This window comes from Mustela nivalis (assembly GCF_964662115.1).
Source record: "Mustela nivalis genome assembly, chromosome: 2".
In the NCBI taxonomy this organism is placed as follows: Eukaryota; Metazoa; Chordata; class Mammalia; order Carnivora; family Mustelidae; genus Mustela; species Mustela nivalis.
Genome location: NC_139021.1, coordinates 8,674,582 through 8,694,827, shown reverse-complemented (window position 1 = coordinate 8,694,827; position 20,246 = coordinate 8,674,582). Strand labels below are relative to the sequence as shown.

The 20,246-nt window shown below is 50.1% G+C and overlaps 2 protein-coding genes across 2 annotated transcripts in view; one reads left to right on the top strand and one right to left on the bottom strand.

Annotated features, from left to right (window-relative positions):
- The window catches only part of SLA (Src like adaptor), an 81,823-nt gene extending 71,071 nt beyond the window's left edge, over positions 1–10,752 (bottom strand). Inside the window, exon 1 of the mRNA XM_082719779.1 lies at positions 10,625–10,752. The gene's annotated coding sequence lies outside the window, so the exon portion shown is untranslated. The remainder of the gene's footprint in view (positions 1–10,624) is intronic.
- TG (thyroglobulin) overlaps positions 1–18,156 on the top strand; it is a gene marked incomplete at its 5' end in the record, with an annotated part of 236,556 nt that extends 218,400 nt beyond the window's left edge. The window contains 4 exons of the mRNA XM_082719073.1: positions 343–450; positions 15,426–15,560; positions 16,887–17,080; positions 17,946–18,156. Coding sequence (XP_082575199.1) covers positions 343–450; positions 15,426–15,560; positions 16,887–17,080; positions 17,946–18,046 — 538 coding nt within the window. The 3' untranslated portion in view covers positions 18,047–18,156. The remainder of the gene's footprint in view (positions 1–342; positions 451–15,425; positions 15,561–16,886; positions 17,081–17,945) is intronic.
- Between the last annotated feature and the right edge of the window lie 2,090 nt (positions 18,157–20,246).

Here is a 20,246-nt window from a genome sequence, read left to right as displayed (position 1 = left end):
TTTGTGTTCTGCTCCAGGGTATGTTGTATTAATTTTACTCTGGAGTGTTTTGTTCCCGATTCTCTAAAAATGACGTACCAGCAAGATGCTTGCCCCACGGGTTCCTTGTATAACCTTGGGTGACCTTGCCGGCCTACACCAGGCCAGACCCTGCACCAGCCGTGGAGCCAACTGTGGCGAGAGGCACAGTAGGCAGTGCAAGGACAGGGCGTGGTGTCTGCAGGCCCCGTGCGGAGGCACCGGGTGGTCTAGGGGACTCTGGCCCGGGGAAGCCTCTCCCCATCGCAGTTGTCCATAGAATGATGCGTAACTAAACTCCCTCCTCTGCTCCCATTTGACCAGGGACTACTTTATCACCTGTCCTGTAATCGACATGGCCAGCCACTGGGCGAGGAGGGCCCGCGGAAATGTCTTCATGTACCATGCTCCTGAAAGCTACGGCCACAGCAGGTAAGGTGGCCGCGTGGCCGCGGCGGGCACTGGCAAGTGAAGGGGGTCAGGCAGGGCTCCGTGTCGATTCTGTGACCGTCAGGGAAGCCAAGAAGAGACGGCAGGACTGAGGTTCAAGTCCTGGCTCTGTGACATCGGACTTGTTATTTCGTGTCTGAAAAATGGGTATAATAGTAATCTCTACTTTCTCTCACAGTATTGTTCGGAAGGGCGAGCCAAACCGCAAAATAGAGGAGGCACCTTGGAAGCCCAATGTTAGCTCTTAATGGATTGACCTGGCTTGGGGGAGGAAGCTTCTTTATTAATCCTACATATTTGTGCTGCTAAAACCTGAGCACTTAGCTTCACTAAGGAAATGGCTTTCTGAAGTATAAAAGGCTGTTGTGTGTGTGTGTGTGAGTTTGTGTGTTTTTACAACAAAAGGAAAGTTCTCTTTACGTCTAATCTCTATATCCTACTTCTAAAGTGCATTCAATATGCTTTATAATGAAAATCTCAGGTGCAAAAGCATAATCACAATGGAAACAAGAAATAATAAGTAAGTGAAAGAAAGCCCATGAGAAGCAAAGTGTAGTCCTGCGTGTTCCAGAAGCCAAGGGCAAGATTAAAAAATTAAAGAACAGTCGGAGCAGAGAGGCTGGGGGGCAGAGGACACAGCTGAGGTCTGCCCGTTGGAGACCACTGCCAGGAGGTTAGCGGGCACATGGATGCCCAGGGCATTGGAGGAGGACTGTGGGGTCACGTGTTCTACCTCACCATGACCTTGCTGTCCTGAGCCATTCACCTATGTCAGAAAACCCCAGGCCCCTTCCCAGCTGGGCCAGCAGTCCCCGAAATCTAGTATGATTGCCATAAGTCGCATCAGATGAGCCACTTCATGCTGGAAATTCCTGGGGAAGAGCTCATGTCCCACAAGCCTCAGGGTCATGCCTCTGGGTCAAGTGTTCTCAGATAACAGAGGGTCAGGGGTCAGGGAAATGGGGCATAGGAATGCCAGCTTTATAGCGGGAGATACAGCCCCACTGCCAGCCAGCTCTGCAAAGGTGGGCGGGCTCCTTTGCCTCTCTGACCCTCAGTATCCTCATCTGCTCAATGGTTTCCCCTGGCAGGCTTGGCATTAATAATATCTGGCCCAGAAATTATGCTTTCACCTATGTTTCTTTGCAGTGACGTCAAGGGAACTCTTAAAAACACACCTAACTTCTCCTTATAATTGGCAACATCCCCGTATGGTCTGAATGGGGCCACCGAAAGATCCCAGGTCCCAACCTTATGAGGAAAAGGGGCTTTGCATTGTGATTAGGTTAAATCTTTGACCTGGGAAAATTACCCTGCATTATCCTGGTGGGCTCCAGATGCAAGCATGAGTGTTTTGACCAGAGAGGCTGGGGAAGGTACATAGAATTGGGGGAGGCAACGTGACCAGGGAGGCAGAAATTGGAGTGGGACACCCATGAGCCGAGAAGCAGCAGCCAAACAACCCCCCCGGTCCCACCAGGTTCCAGGCGAGAATCCACAAGAGCTCCCGGGACTGGAAGTGGCTTCTGTCCTAGGGCCCCCAGAGGGAGCATGGCTCTGTGGACAACCTTGATTTTGGCCTCATGACACCAATTTGTTGTTTTAAGCCACCAAGTTCATGGTAGTTCCTGGGGAACTAACGCAGTCTTCACGACGCTCTCGTTTCCCTGGGCACCCACTACTTCCCGTGTCCCCTGATAGATTAGTCGGCTTGTTGAACACTTCACAGAAACAGCCAGAATCCTAGTGAGGCTGGCAGCGTTGACATGGTCGCCGCTACTTTACAGATGAAGAGTCTGAGGTTCACGGAGCGTGGGATTTCCCGCAAGGACCAGCCACAGTTTGTTGTCGAGCCGCGACGTGCTTACACCTTCTCGGAGCCCCTGAACGCTCTTCCCGCTGAGCAGTGCAGTTCTAAGCAGACTGTTTATAATCCCAACCGCCCCCCCGTTGTAGGAGAGAAAAGAAATGGCAAGTGCAGGTTCTCCTAAGAAGGCATGTGGAGAGAAGGGACGATGGCCAGAGCGGCGGTTTGGGTGGGGATGAAAGGAGCCCTCGTCACGCAGGGACCAGCCATGGCTGGGGGGCCCGGCGTGGGGAGTTTGCAAAATATGCCTCAGCTGTGCCTCCCAAATGCCAGGGCCCCAGGATCCGGGACCCCGACAGGAGTCTTGTTCTCTGCCTTCCTCCCTATTCAGGCACAGGTTACTGGTGTTTTTGAGGCGAGTCTTATCAAAAGCCTTAAAACCTGTGCATATGCCATTGGGTTCCAGAACAGTCAGTGGCAACCCCAGAGAGGCCTCTGCTCCCTGAGGACCAGAACGGCCAAAGCGGAATAAGACGGAAGGATCCATGTGATTCCACAGAATCAGTAGAGCTTTTGTCCCACCCTGTGCGGTGCTGGGGCGGCCTTCGCCATGTCCCGCACGCAGGCCGTTTATAACAACGGGCATGGATTGTCCCACAGTTCCAGGGCCTGGAAGTCTAAATCAAGGCGTCATGAGGGTGTTCCCTCTGGAAGGATCCATTCCAGGCCATTCTCCTAGCTTCTGGCATTTCTCCTAGGCATTTCTTGGCTTGTAGATGACCACCTTCCTTCTGCCTGTCTGGGTCCAAATTTCCCCCTTTTCATCACAACACTAGTCCTATTGGGTTGAGGCCCACCCTGTGTCCTTATTTTGACTTAGTTACCTCTGAAAAGACCCCAGTTTGAAAGCAGGCCATAGTCTGAGGTCCCAAGGTAAGGGCTCCAGGACATCTTTTGAAGGGGACACAATTCAACCCATAGCACCACCCTTCTTTCTAAAGTAACAGCCTCGCAGGCCAGGCTCCTGAGTGGGGAGGGCCCCGAGGGGTCTGTCTCAGACCTAGACGTGAGGTGGTCCACGGAGGCGGACTCTCCAGCGGACTCCGGACCACAACCTCATTTTCTCACGCCCAGCTTGGGATTCCCTGTCGTTCAAGAGCACTCCCTGCCCCTCCGGGGGCTCCCCAGACCAGGCTCCACTGTGCTGTTCCAGGGAACCGCCCCCTGAAAGGAAGCCGCGCTCAGGAGCCAGACCCGCACACAAGTGCCTCCTGGCTCCTCACAGCCACCGCGCCTCAGGGCCTAGGGACCCTCCTGGCGAAGGACGAGGGGTTCAGGAAGTCACGCTGACGCCAATCCAACAGCCTCATTTGAAGGGGAAGAATGAATTCTTTCTGCTGTTGTTTATAGGCTCCTTGGGGCTCAGTTTTGCCATCTGCGCAATGGGAACAAGGAGGTGGGAAAGGTCAGGAGCACGGCCATAATCTGAGGTCCCAAGGTAAGGGCTCCAGGACATCTTTTGAAGGGGACTCTTCTGCTCTCTGTGGTGTTCTTACCCTGGGCAGAAGGAGAGCAACGTGCTCTATGCCTTGGAGCCTGAGCTCCGAGGAGAGCATCGAGTTTATGGAGGTTAGAGAGCTCAGTCCCCCGTAAGTGACATCCAGCTGTCACAGTCTACCATTTGGGAGGGCAGAGACACTCAGAGGCACCCATGCCTTTCTCAGGCCGAGCTGTTGCTAGGGGAGCTGTGTGTACGGAGGCAGAAGGTATCCAAAGCACGTTCTGGACAAGCTTCCGTGTCTGTGTCTTCTCCCCGACCACCGTCACGGGGCGGTGCCATCCGGGTAGTAGATGCTGAAATCAATGAATGAATCACGGAAGCCAGCCCGTTTAATTGCTGGCAAGTGTATCCTTTTTGCCTGAAAAGACATCTCTCTCACTCTGCCCTGGAGCTCTCACACCTCTCACTTATTTCTGGCTCAAACCTACAGACTTAAAATATACGTGCCTGCCGTAACGCTTTCAGCCATCTGTCTGGTACCTCCATTTCTGTGAGCATAGATTAGCTTTCCTGGCATAGCCAGGGTACAAAATGTAATACATTACCACTTTCTTAAGACTCCTGTTAATTGATCACCGCATGGCGTGGTTCTGTAATGGCTCCTGGATTATGGATGAGATTTTCATCCCTGAACTTGAGGACCAGCCTCCATGAGGGAGGAACAGGTGCCGTGGCTGGGGGAGGGGACAAAGAAACTAAAGTCTACAGTGGGAGAAGCAGCTTCCTCTTTAAGATTTAGATTCAAAGAAACACAGACTACAGAAATTGATTTCATCCGACTCCTTCATTTAAGGCCAAGGTGAGGAGCCAGTTGCCGGCAGTCTAGACCCAAACCCTGTCACTTGTCCTCACTGGAGTGATTGGAGTTGATTGTACCCTCAGCCCCAAGCTTGAGTGTTTGCCACTAGCTGTGTGACTGTGGGCAAGTTGCTTAGCCTCTCTGAGCCTCAGTGCCTCCTCACTTACACACAGAGAAAGTCACAGTTCTTGTTCCATAGTGTAGCTAGAAGGATTTAGAGGAAGAGTGGCTGCGTCTGGGATGTGTGCTTGTGTGTGTGTGTGTGTGTGTGTGTGTGTGTGTGTGAAACACGTGGAATTTTTGGTTTCCAAGACTACTAACATAAGGATAAAGCTTACCAACTTTCTTTTGCCCAGCTCTGCTCACTGGGGAGATTTGGGGCCAGTTTTGCCCATGGTTAATATCTTTAGCCCCTCTGTTTCAGGAAGAGGGGTTTTCACTCCTGACTATAATCCAGGCCCTCTCATGCTGCTGCTGCTGACATTTTAGGCTGGCTAATTGTTGGGATGGACTGTCCTGTATATGATATGTGGTGTTTAGCAGCACCCCTGGCCTCTGCCACTCAGTACCAAAGCACCTTCATCGTTGGAACAACCAAACACGTCTCTAGACATGGCCAGTGTCCCTGAGGGGCAAAGCCACGCTCTATCGAGAACCACTGGTGGACTCCACTAAAACAGGGGTTGTTACAGACAGCACCTGAAGGGAAGAGGTAGCCCATTGCCCAGACTCGTCCTTGATCAGTGCAGGACCCCTGCACAGACACTGCCCCTGACCCCACCCCACAGGAGCCCATTCAGGCAGACCATGAATGCACCGTGGGAACGGAGCATGGCAGGTTCTCCGTTACTGAGCTGGCTGGAAGGCTGACACGCTGCTCTCCTATGTTCATGTTGGCAGGGCTGTGGTCTGCTCTCCCCTCCCAAGTTGAAGGCTAAGGGGGATCTCTAGGCCGGCTTCCCTGCTCTGTCTCTACGTGCCACCTCCTGAATGCAGCTAGGATTCCCTCTTCCCCTGCCAGTCCCCTGCTTTACCATCCTGCGGATTCTTTGTTGAAGTCCTTCTCTCGAACCAGCCCCTTCCAAAGGACACACTGGTCCCTGTATTTTCTTGGGAGGATCCCTCACCCCGTTCTCTGCAGCCCAGGGCCAAAGGACTCCCAGACCCTGTGGCCAGCCCGGGTCTGGGGGACCCAGCCCCCAGCCCTCTCCTGGGAGTCAGGTCCCAGCAAGTGTGTGGGGGGGGCACTGATTTATTCTCTGACGTTACCTGTCCATGGACAGATCCACCGAGGTGCACCCCTTATGCATGCCTCTGGGCCGGTGACAACCTCTCAAAGCTTCTGCGTCCTCATTTGTGTGATGGAGCTAATAATAACACCACTGCAGGAGTGCGTCAGGATTAAATGAGAGTGCGTGCAGACTACTCAGCTAACTGCCCCTCATAAAGCCAGTGCTATGAGGTGACATCCAACACTGTTCCTGGGTAATGCTGGAAGAATCCACATTGCAGATGGACAGGTCCCAAGAAAACAACCACAAAGGAGGTAGTTTCTGGGTGCCAGCCACTGAAGGAGGAGCTGTGGGGGCCCTTCATCGTAAGCTCACTGGTGCTAGTTCAGAGTTTCCATGGAAATTCACTATAGGGCTGTGGGGGAGGTGGGGTGTTGTATGTGAACTGTGTGGGGCCGTCAGGGCCTTCCTTCAGAGTCCTTGATCCCTGAGTCCTGAGGGTTCATTCCCACATTTTAACGGTGCAGAAGACAGTTCAGAGAGATGGGTCTTAACTCCCCTTTGAATGGACATGGGACAGGGCTCTTGCGATGACACATCCATATAGGATGCCAGATAATTCTTTGATTTAGGGAGAAGCAGCTCAGCATAATGGAAGAACTCCCCCTTCGGAGTTAAATCAACTGGAGGTTTAATTCCGTCTCTTCCATTCATTAACTGTCTACGTTTGAGCAAGGTTTTTCTCAGTTTACCAACCTATAAAATGGGTATAGTTATATCTACTTCATAGTATGAAGATTCAAGTCAATGTATGTTAAACCTGGCATATTCTAGATGTTCAGTATTAAGGTGACTTTTACCTCTGGAAAAACAAGGCTCTGAGAAGAAAAAAAAAAAAGATGACTTAAGAGGCAGTCACGTTCTTTTTTTATATGTTGTCCCAACCCTGGAAAACAAAGCCATAACTTCTAGACTCAAGACAATTTGTACACCACTACATTTGCATTCTAGACATGTATGTGCATTCCAGCAGCCTTTAACACTCCAGATTCAAAATATGATCTTTTCAGTTGATTGTCTCCTGAAGTTTGTTGGAATTAGCAAACCAAAGAAAATATTAAGTGGTTGGATTCTTGAATTGGGTCCACTAGCCTGGCAACATTGATGGAGGTGAGTCATTTTCTAAAACCGACCACTCCAACCTAGTGATAAAGACATGTGCCATGTGTCCTTCCCAACATGGATTCAACAAATATTTGCCTGCTGCCTTCTATGCCACAGATCCTAGCAACGGACAGAGAGAGCCTGTCTTCTTGGTGTTAACTTATGTTAGGGGACACAACACACATTGTAAGCAGGGGAAGTTCAGAAAACTGCTTGACATGTATGAGAATAAAGAAGGAAGCCAGGGAGCTGGAGTCTGGTGAAGAGGGGGAGGGTGGTTGGAGGTGGGGGGGGGTAGGGTCCTGTAGTTCACAGAGGAGTTTGTAAACTGCCACAGGCAAAGAGATAGTATCTTTTCTGAGTGTGGTGGAAAGGCATTGGAGATTTTCAAGAAGGCAAGTGATAGAGAATGGGTCTTTTCTTTCCCACTCAAATCACAGCTCACTGAGAACCAGGTGGGTTTCTTAATGGAATGTGGAATAGAAATCCTGTTATCCAGGGTGATGATCAGCTGGTTCATCAGAAAAGTCAGTTAAGATGGGAACTCACAAGAAATGAATAAGGTAGACATATTAAACTTGAACATGTTATCGTTTCTGTGTGCACTGAAACGTGCATTCATCTTTGAGTCTGTCAGTGCAGGGTCAGAGCCTATAGTCATAAAGTGCTCCCTTTGGCGGGGGGGGGGATGTGCTATGCTGAGTGCTGTGAAGTGTGTAAGCCTGACAATTCACAGACCTGTACCCCTGGGGCAAATAATACATTATATGTTAATAAAAATAATTAATTTTTTAAAAAGGAAAGAGAAAGTGCTCCTTTGAGATTCTTGCACAACCATGAACATAACGCATGGCCTGTGATTCCCAGCTTTGATTTCTGGAAAGTGGGGTATCCACGTGCTATTTAATTAATTTAATTAAGTTCTATAATTACAGTGACAGATACAGCTGACATCAACAGGTTTGAGACAAACACAGCTGGCTCTTGGTAAACACATAACTTCCTGGTGGGAATGGATGCCCCAGGCCAGGAAAATTCAGCCTTTGCAGAGCAGTGGTCATAATGCTTTATATGGGGAATAAAATGTCCAGGTTATGGGGTACCTGGCCAGCTCAATCCATAAAGCATGGGCTCTTGATCTTGGGGTCTTTGAGCCGTGTGTTGGTTGTAGAGTTTACTTTAAAAAAAATTAAAACAGATAAAATGCTCAAGTTAATACACCAGGTCCCCTGAGACTTCACCTGTGTGTACCACCCAACTTCGATGGGCTTTCAGGACTGTGAAAATATTCAGGTATTTCATTTGGGGCTGAGGATGGAATTGTATCATTTAAAGTAAATTGGGGAGCTAATTTTTTGTTGTTGTTGTTTTGTTTTTAAAGATTTTATTTATTTATTTGACAGAGAGATCACAAGTAGGCAGAGAGGCAGGCAGAGAGAGAGAGAGGAGGAAGCAGACTCCCTGCTGAGCAGAGAGCCCAGTGCGGGACTCGATCCCAGGACCCTGAGATCATGACCTGAGTCGAAGGCAGCGGCTTAACCCACTGAGCCACCCAGGCGCCCCAGGGAGCTAAGTTTTTGAAGGGTTGCATAGTGAATCTTTTTGTAAAACAAAAGCCACTTGTAAAGCGTATGATTGCCTCCTGATAATTCATAGGCAGAATCTGAACTTCCCCACATTAGATTTGCCCAAAGAGAAGCACAGTCACAGGTTTCTATTTGTAAGTTAGTGAACACTGCCTCAACCCCTCAAAAAAAAAGAAAAAGAAAAAAAAAAAAAGCCTGGGAAGCAGAAGGATTTCCCTTCCTCCTTGTTCCTGATTTCTGTTGGAGGAAGTTATTTAGAGATGCCGGCTAGAGATAAGAGGGAGTATAATTTATGGGGGTGAGGTCAACAAACTTCCTCCTGCAGGGAGAACAACAGGGATAGAAATCTCTGGAACAACAAGCCCTCACATCAGTCAGTCAGATGCTCTGGAACAGGGAGCCTCTCCACAGCACAAGGGTCTTCAACCCACGTCAGTGTAAGAACGACCCCCACTCGCTCTCCTCACCTTGAGGGGAGCCCCTCTCAGGTCACCGTGTTCCCTAATCAGCCCCGAAGGGCCATGAATGATGTGCGGGCAGCAGAGCTCAAGTCAGGAGCCTGTGCAATGACTCATCTCTGAAAAGTGGCTTGAGGCTGGTGGGAATGCAGGCCTGGCCTCCCTACGGGGCGAGCCAGCGGGACTGAAGACGATGAAGATGGCCCAGGGGGAGGTTGGGGCGCGTGATGTAAGCAGAACCAGCCCTTTTGTCTCTCCCGGACTAATACAGCAACCCCTTGATTTCTCAATTCAAGCCTTCCGTCTCACACCGCTCCAGGAGTGGTGCTAGAAGAAGCATAGCTTGCCGCTTGCTTGCTTGCTTAGAAGATGCTCATGTCCCCCCCATCTGCTTGAAGATGTGATCTTCCATTCCTCTGACCTTGGTTCTCGCACCTTCCACATAACCAGAGCCTGAAGGACCTCAGCGAGCAGCAGGCAGGGAAGTTGTTCCCAAACTTTTGGTTTACCTGGGCCTGGAAAGATGCCAATTTCACTTTTTGGCGTGGTGCACTTCTCAGTACAAGGGAGGGGACCACCCCGAGATTTGGGGCCTCTGCTGCTTGTTACGCAGCATCCCGGCTCACAAAACCTTCCCCCCTAACCCTCTCACTAAACCCCCAACTTGTCTTGCCAGCACAAGTCAACCTGGAGAGGAATTCCTCTCTCTGACTTTCTGTAAGCCGCTCTCAGTGCCCTTGCCTGAGACAGGCGCCATCACCCTCTCTCTTCTTGTGAGGTACTGTAAACAATCGCAGCATTTGATATCTAGCTATCCTCCATCTCACAACATCTCTTAAAAATGTCAGCTTCTCGGCATTTCCTGTGAGACTGTGAGCCGTGCCAGATGGCTGACTTAGCCTCTTCTCTCCCCAGCCCCTGTTCAGACCACCACACACAGCAGGCAGGGAGCTGATGGGCCCCAGGGAGGTCTTGTTCTGAGGTCCGGCGTTGTGCCCCATAAACACACACACACACACCCAGAGTCATCCCCGAGACGTGGCCAGTCAGTTCCTCCCATACTCTGGCTCACAGTAGCATCTCCAACATCATCAGCGACCATAGCTCTTCCACAGAGGGATTTCCATCCACCACAGACAGGGAGCATCCAGGGGTGTTATGCGGAAGGCTGAACAGAGATGGTCAGAGTGTGCAGAGAGGAAAACCAAGGCTCAGCGAGTCAGCGGCGGTACTGGGCTTGGAGCCCGGCTCCGGCAGCCCGGGCAGGGAGCTCTCCTCACCCCCACACCCACGTGTGACGATGAGAGATCCAGACCTGGCCTGAGCCTGGGGCAAGTAACTGTCAGCTGAGGGAAAGGCTGGCTGAAGCATTCTTACCAAAGACAGTAAGTGACGAGTAAAAGCTAAATACCACCAGCTTGAGCACAGGCCCACGCGACTGCTGCGGGGCGGGCGTTGGTGATCACACCTAGCACAGAGCACCCCAAATCGATACGTATGAACTGTCAGCCCCACCATGGCCAATCAGCTAACAAACTTCTCTTTTTACCTTGTCTGTCCCTGGATTGTTCTTCCTCATCTTCTGCTGCCACAGAATCCGAATGCCCTCTTCTCCCTCCGGCAGTCCTGAGATTCTCAGCCAGGGCCCAGGGTCCTCCGATCCCAAATGCCCCCTTCCACAGCTCCCACTGGCTGCCCTTCCTCCAGATGTCTGCCTTAAACTGCTCGAAATAACTCCAGCACCCTGATAAAGATCAGCCCTGCTAAGGAAAAAACAAAGCAGAAGTCTTCATACACAACAGGCTCTTAAATTAAACAGCTCTGATGAGCTGGAAGACCAGGTCTTTTCCCAAAAGCAGTGCCTTGTGACCTGCTGGGGACTCACACAGACCTGCTGGGGACTCACACAGACCTGCTGGGGACTCACACAGACCTGCTGGGGTCTCTGTGACAGCTGGAGGTGACCCGAGCCCATTCACAAGGGCCATCTTTCTCCAAATCCCAAGGCCCGTGGTATCATCTTGGTAGGTTGAAATTCTCTGTGGCAAGAATACTTACACCTTGGAAATTGGCAAAAATTGGCAATTGTCTTATTTATTTATTTATTTATTTATTTATTTATTGATGGGGGCTTAGGTCAGAGGGAGAGGGAAAGAGAGAATCTCAAGCAGATTCCTTGCCCTGTGGAGAGCCCAATGTGGGGCTCGATCTCACGACCCTGAGATCATGACCTGAGCTAAAATCGAGATTCAAACACTTAACTTACTGAGCCCCTCAAGTACCCTAGAATGATGTTATTAACCAGCACACTGTTGGCACAGATCTTCTCAGGAACATGAGAAAAGCTAGAAGGCTCTCCCAAGAAAGTGTTGATATACAGTGTTACTCTGTTCCACATGAAACTCATAGCCCTCTGGAGCCTTACAATGGAAGTCTCAGATTAAAGACCCTCATTCTTGAGTTTTCAGGTGTTTTTCACAGCTAAAGAGGAAAACGGAGTGAGTGTCTGAGCTCAAAACTGAGCAGGAGATTTGAAATATTATTGCTCCTCTTCCCTGGCTCTTTGGAAGCATCGTCCAGTCACCATGTTGCAGATGAGAACACTGAGGTCCAGAAAGGTCATGCATCTTGTCCAAGCCTTCACAGGTATTAGGTGACTGAACTAGGGTTTGGACTGTGTTCACCACACTACTTCTTTCTTTGGAAGAAATGGCAGACAAGGCCGCTATAGTAGACAGAAATGCAGCCCCTTGATATGTTGGTGTCCTGATCCCCAACGCCTGTGACTGTGGTACCTTACACAACAGAGGGACTCGACACATGTTAAGGCTCTCCAGATGGGAGATTATTCAGGATCATCCGTGTCGGCCCAATGTAAGGACCCGAGTCCTTCAAAGCATCAGAGGGAGGGAGAGGAGTGTGTGGGAGATGGCATGCTGGATTTGAGGATAGAGGGAAGGAGTCATCAGTGGTGGCCTCCAGGAGGTGGGAGTGACCTTCAGCTCATGACCAGGGAGAAAACAGGAACCTGGGTCCTCCACCTCAAGGAACCAGATTCTGTCACAACCCATGTGTAGGAGGCAGCTCCTCCCTCAGAGCCTCCAGAAGGAACAACGTCTGCTGACACCTCGATTTTAGCCCAGGAAGACCCGTGCCTGCCCTTCGAACTCTGGAAGCAGTGAGATAGGACGTGGGTGTTGATTTGAGCCATTTTGTGGTCATTTCTTAGGGCAGTGGTGGAAAACTCACGTGGCCACTTTCCCTAAAGGGCCTCTGAGAAGCAGACCGCGTCCGTCCTCCACACCGCAGGGGAAGGAGCTAAACATGGTGGGGCAGTGGAGGGCACAGGCATCCCCTGTTGAGGTCGGGCTGCCAGGTTCCTCTGCAGCTCACACAGAGTAGGCGGCCCCTAAGGCTATGCGTGAGGCCAAGGGCTCTGCTGGCCTTGGAATCACAGGCTCTGCGTGAGTCTGGCATCGCCACTTCCCAGTGGGGCCTTGGCGAGAAAATGGCCTCTCTGAGCATACTTTCCTCCAGTGTAAACACTCTACAAATTACTCCAAGAATGTCTACTCTCAGGACCGTGGAGATAATGAGGTGAAGAGTGTACCTAAGGACTGATTTCTGTTGCCCTTACAACTTCTATTTTCCTAGCTTTTTTTTTTTTTTTTTTTGCTCTGTATTCCTATCCTTTCTGTGTCTTACATCACTGAGAAGCCAGGCCATTAGTACTTCTTACCGATCCGCAGCCCCTGCCCACAGGTAGACAGAGAGCGGGATTTGGGGTCTGGGGGACTCAGCTCTAGATCCTGGTTCTCCCGTGTTAGAGGCATGTGGCAACCTTTCTGAGCCTTGGGTCATCACCTGGAAAATACACAGATGATGTCATTTCTGTCCTTGGTGGGTCCCGAATGTGGGTGGTCCAACCCCGGTACCTGGCACGGCACAGCTGCTCAGGAAATGGCAACTGGAAACAGGGACTGAGTGGAGCTGGCGACCAACAGGTCACCTTGGCCAGTGCAGACTCTGGACTCTTGTCTGTGCTTGACCACAAATACTTCTGGAAGGAACTCAGCTTCTCAGAGATGAGGAGGTTTAAATGTTGATGCCATTGCTCCGTCCTGCTCTCCTTTGTGAGTTTAAAACTTTCCTAAATGGGTGGAGGGTGCCTGATGCTGGTTGCAAAGGGACGCCATAGTGTATGATTGAAATTCTTAGCTCTATTTATCTCACATGGTCTCCCGTCCATTCTACGACACCTTCCAGTGTGGAGCCGTGTTGACGCACAATGACCATGATCATAATACTCGCCGGCGCTTGGAAATGCACTTGTCACTGGTTTGCATGTGCTCTGGTAGTTCAGCCTGGCATTTAATGATGAGCAAACTAAGACCTAAGTCAAGTGACTCACCCAGGGTTATACTGGCCCTAAGTGACCGAGCTGACTGAGCTGAGTGATCAGTTCCAGGCTATTCCCTCTATGACCTGTTGAAAGTCATATGCACCCCTGGCAATCATGCTTATGTTCGGTCCCAGGAGGAATTCCAGCCCCTGCACCCTTCAGAAGTCCATCCAGCCCGAGCCCTTTCCCAGCACATGCGTGCAGTGGGTGTCTCTGCCCATCATGGTCGACAACCCTCGAGAGCCCCCAGCCTGAAATGTTGCTGTTAGCCTGATGACAGCTGCTTACACAGCAAGTAGAAGGATAGCGGAGAAAGAATACTCCCCTTACCTTTCAAACACCCACTACGTTGACCGTCTTATTCTGGTCTTCACGATGACCCCATAAAGCCAGCATTTAATTATGTAACTGCTCCAATGCTCCAAAAACGATGAAGCAGGGAATCGGGGAGGTCATATAACTTGCCACAGGTCACCAGCTTGGAAGTGGGGAGGCCTAAGACCTGGGAAGGGGGCCCTGGGGTGGGTGCCTCCCATTAGATTTTGCCCCTAGCCACGCTCCTGATCCGACTCTGCTATTCGATTCACTGCATGCCTCTGGGAAGTCAGGAAACCTCTCTGGACTTTGTTTCCTTCATCTGTAGAATTAGAGTTGGCTCTTGCAATAAATTGGGGCCAACTAGAAGGTTGGAGAGGTCTGTCTCTACAGAAGACCATGCTCACTTCTGACACCATGTGCAATTGCAGGGTCTTCCCCAGACCACCCCCTGGGTTGATAATTCTCTAGAAAGACAGACCTCACTGAAAGCTGCTGTACTCATGGTTAGGGTGATACAGGGAAAGGACATGGATGGAGACCAGACAAAGGAAAAGTGGCATGGTGTAGAGCCCAGAAGGGTTCCAAGCACAGAGCCCCACAGTCGCCTCCCTATGTGGTCAGGGGTTACTCCGTTGGCACAGATATGTGACAGTGGACATGGGGTGGCCCCAACCAGGACAGCTCACCCAAACTTGGCTGTCAGAGGCTTTATTAGAGCCTTGTTACTTAGGTGCAATTGACTGATTCATTGCCCATGGTTAGTCTCCATCTCCAGGTCCACAGGTACCATGTGGCCCTAAGTCACATGGTCTTTTGGCATGACCAGCCCCCACCCTAAGGCTATCAAGTGGAACCCCATATATGGAAAAATCCAGTGTGGGGAGACTCTGCCCTAAACAAAGCTATGACCATAGGTGCAAAGGCCCAACCTCTCTTTGGGAGAAGTCTAATTCTTTGCTACACAATGAAGTCCCTTCAAACTTTCCCACTCTGACACTCCCAGCATTCACCCCCATGGCCCCGGGTTCCCCTGGCCTGGCCTCCGCAGTGCCAGCTCCAGCCCTGTCCACCCCAACCAGTCATCTGTCCTGCACACACGTATTCCTGCCTGCTGCTGCTTATTATTATTCCTTTCACTCATAGTGTCTATGAACTGACTAACAGTTTTGTGCTGGGTGCCGGACTAGGGGTGGCTAGGTGGATGAATGTCATCCTTGAATAAGTGTGAGAGTGTAAGTCTATGAACAAGGGCTAACACAGAGAAGGGCTTGAAAGAGAGGCTCTTTTGAAGAGAAAAACGTTCTCTTGATGCCGCAAGTATCATGTTAGACTTCGGTCAAAAGAGCATCCTCTCAGGAAGTTGCTTACAGGCATTGTTTCTGGAGAGGTAAGTGCTCAGCTGTGGGCGCACTTCAACCAGAAGGGGTCATTGCTCTGCTCCAAGGGGGCATCGGATTAAAGGCCAATCCAAATCTCAACGAAACAAACTAAGTACTAAGCCAGAATCTTAAATATAAAGACAGAAAAGTCCTCATTTGGGGAGGAATATTGGGTTTTAGCTCTTTGGCTTTTCTGGTAGTATATTATTCCTTTAACTTTTGCTTCTTCTTGTTTCTGCGTGTTTCCTCAGCCTGGACTTGCTGGCAGATGTTCAGTATGCCTTCGGGCTTCCCTTCTACCCTGCCTACGAGGGGCAGTTCACTCTGGAGGAGAAAAGCCTGTCACTGAAAATCATGCAGTTCTTTTCGAACTTCATCCGATCAGGGTGAGTGGACCACATGGGCCCACTGCGGCCATCACGCCTGCCTCCCTCCCTAACCCCCCTAGATGTTGTGGTCACCTGCTACCGGTCTCCTTGTCTCGGTCCCCCTCTTCTAGCCCAAACCCCGTCTGTGTAGGTTCATCTTGGCATAGGGAAGCTTCCACCCACACACTGCCTTATTCAGCCACATTCTCTGGCTTTAGGTCAGGGTTTCTGAACCTCAGCACTGCTGATGTGGGGGCAGGTAAGTCTTTGTGGTGAGGGCATCCTGTGCACCCCGGGGGGCTTAGCAGCTTCTCTGGTCTCCACCCACTAGATGCCAGTAGTACCTCATCTCACATTGTTTGTGAGAACAAACTATCAGATGGTGCAGGATGCCCCGTGGGGGGCACAAACTCCCCAAGTTGAGAACCATGGTCTTAGGTGATCAAATTCAATTAAGATGTTCAAGACCCTTCCTTATCTACCCTGGCATCCCTGCATACCTCTATTCTAGCCCAAGTGGCATAGTCACTGTCCCCACTTCCAAGGACGGCTCCCTCTTTACCTCTTTGCCAGACGTCATCCATAACCTACCGACAGTCGGAAACCCAAAGCCCAACCATATAAAAGTGGGGCAAAGGAGTTGAGTGGAAAGACTTTTCTTTAATCCACTGAGCCACCCAGGTGCCCCTGGAAAGACTTTTCTTTTAATTCAGATTTAGAAAATGTTTTGCTGGGGAAGTGACATGGAAGCTGGGCCTTGAAGGACAACAGGATATTCAGACACAAGGTGCCAGACAGTAGAAGAAGCCTAGGAGAGGAGCATACAAGCAAAGTCACTTCGGGTGGAAGGGATGAGAAACAGCCTATTTGGTGAATGTCAGGAGGTCAGGTGGGGCTGGGAGGAGGGGCTGGTGGCAGGCTGGAGAGGTGCCAGAGTGTGACAAGGGATGTCCTCACCCTCATAGGGAAGATGGATTACAGGGGGTAGATAAGCTGGCTTGGTTTGGGGCCCACCCTCCTTCCCAGGCCTGGGACAAATGGAGGCATTCCAGGGACATTCCAGGGACTGGTTGTGGTGTCCAGATAGAAGGGCACCAGGATGGAAGGGGACATGGTGACCTTGTGTGAATTCCAGAAACGGGCCTTTCCACTTTCCATCATTTGTAATGCGGCAGATCAGAACACAGCTGCAGAAATTGGCTCGGGCAGGTCCAAACCCCGCTTTGACACCTAAAGGCGAGGGACTTGGTCCTTGGACAGCAAGTGCAAGTGGAAAGAGATCCCAAGTGATAAAAGGAAAGCCATGTTTCTCTCATGGATGTTTCTTTCTTGTCATTTTCCCAGAAATCCGAACTACCCGCATGAGTTCTCAAGGAAAGCCCCTGCGTTTGCAGCCCCCTGGCCGGACTTCATCCCGCGGGCCGGCGGGGAGAACTACAAGGAGCTCAGCGTCCTGCTCCCCAATCGACAGGGCCTCAAACGTGCTGACTGCTCCTTCTGGTCCAAGTATATCCAGTCTCTGAAGGCGGCAGCGGCAGGTGGGGAAGCCAGAGCAAACAGAGGCTGGCAGAGGGCGGGCGGGTGGTTCATCCCCAGCATCGGCCGAGCTCACTGTGCGGCAGACCCAGGTTGTGTGCTTGGAGCCATTGAGTCATGGAGTGCCATCAACACAGCCCTTCTCCATGAGGAGCTCCCAGTCGGGGCGGGGGTGGGGGTGTGCTCCTGTTCTGATGGGGGAATTTTCAGAGAGATTAAGCCTCAGAGCCAGGACACCAGGGATCTAGGGGTGGGATGTCTAGCTGGGGAGAAGTAGGTATTATTACCTCTAACCCCTGAAGTGCACTTCCTGATGAGCCGGTATTAAGGAGATAAACCGAACCATAATGAAGGCACTGGGAATACAGAATGAATGCAATGCCCTTAAGAAGCTTCCAGGAGAGGGGGGCAGTGAGTAACACAACCCAGAGAATGGCTCTCATCTGTCCCCACCCTGCGATGGAAGTCTGCACCCAGGCCAGTGGGAGCCCCGTGGAGGGAGGGTCTGAGAAGGCTTCCCAGGGAGGTGGATGGTGGGGCTGAAGGTTTTCAGAAGGACATGATTTTTTTGTGCGGCTAAACATGGGAGTGCAACGTTCAACAAGAAAATGACCTTGACCACCATGTTTTAGACCCTCCATGCTGAATTTAGCCTCCAAGGCCAAGAGGATCTATGTTAAACCCAAGTCTTATTATGCTCTTAGCATGACCCAAGAGCCTGGTGATGAATCTGGTACCCGACCCCTGGAAATGCCCCTCCATTGAACATTTGTAGGGAAGACCCATCAGAGGCTGAGGTCTCTTAGGGCCAAGGGGGAAAAGACAAGGGAGGAGTCCAGATCTGAATGGACCACCCTTCTATTTCAGATGAAGCCAAGCAGGAGCTGTCAGCAGAGAGTGAAGAAGAGGATGGGCTGGTTAACCCTAGGCTGGCAGGAGAGCCAGGGTCCAAGAGCTACGCCAAGTGACCATCTTCTAAGACCCTCCTGCCTAGCCTGCCAACTCCATCTCTGGCTGCCACAAGGCATCTTATTCTCTAAAATAGCCACTAACTTTCAATAAAGTGTCTACATGCCGTGAAGCATTGGTGACTCAGATTTGTTAATTCAAGACAGTCCTGGGGAGACACCAAACTGTGTTTTAGTGAGCTTCCTAAGGCTTGAATTCCAGGCTACCATTTCCTTCCAGCCAATATTTGTGGAGCATTCTATGTACACCAGGCCTTGTGCTGATTGCAAGGGAGACAGAGACCCTGCCCTATAGATGGAGAAAAAGGCAGGTGAACAGCTGTGAACAATAACACAAGAAATGCGGATGCATTGAGGGCAGGCCACAGAGCGATACAATCCCACCTGCGTGTTAGAAAGGATTTTCAAGTGAAGGTTCCAGAATGGAGATGGGAGACCAACTAGGCTGGCCCAATATTCTAAGCAAGAGACAATGAGGTCTGAGTCCAGGTAGTGAGGGTAGAGGTGGGGAAGGCAGAGATCTGAGAACTCTTTAGGAAGCAGAATTGATAGGACTTGATTGAATGTGAAAGGCTTGGGGCAAGGAGATAGAATTATTACCCTAGTTAGGGTTGCTTTGGGCTCCCAGATCACCAACAGATTTCATCATTTATCCCTCTAAGGGACATACTCATGAAGGAGAATCTAAGACTGTCTCTCTTTTAATCACACACACACATGCACACACACAGAAAGGGAGAAAATTAACCCAAAGTAAAAGCAGATGGAGTTGGTTAACGTCCTCCATGTCATTTATAAAGTATGTCAGAAGATATGTTGACACACATCACCTCATTTGAGCATAGACAAAATTCAGTACTTGTTCATATGTTGGGAACATCACCCCCATTTTGAAGAAGTAGAAGGTGAGTCTCAGAAAGGCTTGTGACATGCCTAAATTCATACAAGGGGGAGGTGGAGAATCAGAGTTCAACTCAGGTCTTCTGATTTCTCTATTTCCCTGCACTTCCTAGACTTTGGATAGGTCTACAGCCAAACTCTGTGTCATGCAGAAACTACTGAAACTACTGAAAACCTCGGGTAACCTCTCATCTGCTTAGAGGATCAATCAGGATAGTTCAGTGCAAGTAGCAAACACCCAACTACAGTGCCTTAACTGAAGTGTACTCCAGGAGGGGGATGGTCTGAGCATTGGCCTTCCTCTTTGCTGTCTTTATACATGGATGATGCCTCATTTCACTGACACAATATGGTTGCCACTGTTCCAGACATCACATTTACTCCTGAAAGCATCTGCACTGCAAGCACGCAATGCGTGGTATGGAGGGACTTTCCTTTAAGCATCTTTTTATTTTCTTGGAAAAATTTCTTTCCCAGAAATTCCCAGCAAGATTCCCTTTACATTTCATTGGCCATAATGGTGTTGTGTCCCTACTTTTAGATAATCACGCACAATAGAGAATGGGCTTACCATGATCCGATTAAACAAACATGACTTACTCCTTAGAGGATATTCCCTAGACATACTGCTGTTCCAACAAAGCTGGGGTACAGTTAACAGCAATGAACGGAGAGATACTTACAGGGTAGAAGCGTAGGGATTCCTCATCCACCAACACCTTAGTGGGGGCTTTGAAATAAGATCTGGGCCAGGAGTTCAAAGTAATGGAATGACTTGGAGTAATTCCTTTAGCCCAGTGGTTCCCAGCCTTGGCCAACAGCTAGAATCATCAGTGTCCTTTTACAAAATCCCAGTACCAATGCCACATCCCAGAACAATTAGATTGGAATCCTGGAAGGGGGTGGGTGGGGACCAGGCATCAAGGATTCCAATGCACAGGTAAGAATGGACCCCACTCTTAACTTCTCTGATCTTTGTTTTACTTAATTGTAGAAAGAATTCCATTAAGTTTACTGGATGAGCAATGCTTCACAAGGGGTATGCTGGAAGCATTTTTATTTCAGTTTAGTATCCATTTCAGGTAGGCAGAATAATGTCCCTCCCCAAAAATGATAGCCCAATTCCTAGAAACTGTGAATGACCAAGGCTATACTCTAAGTGGTATTAGGTCAAAGATGAGTTAAGGTTGTCAATTAGCTAACCTTAAGATAGGGAATAGATCTGTGATTACCCACTCAGGTCCAATGAACAACAATGTAATAACAATTTCCAAGTGGGTCTTCAAAAGTAAAGGAGGGA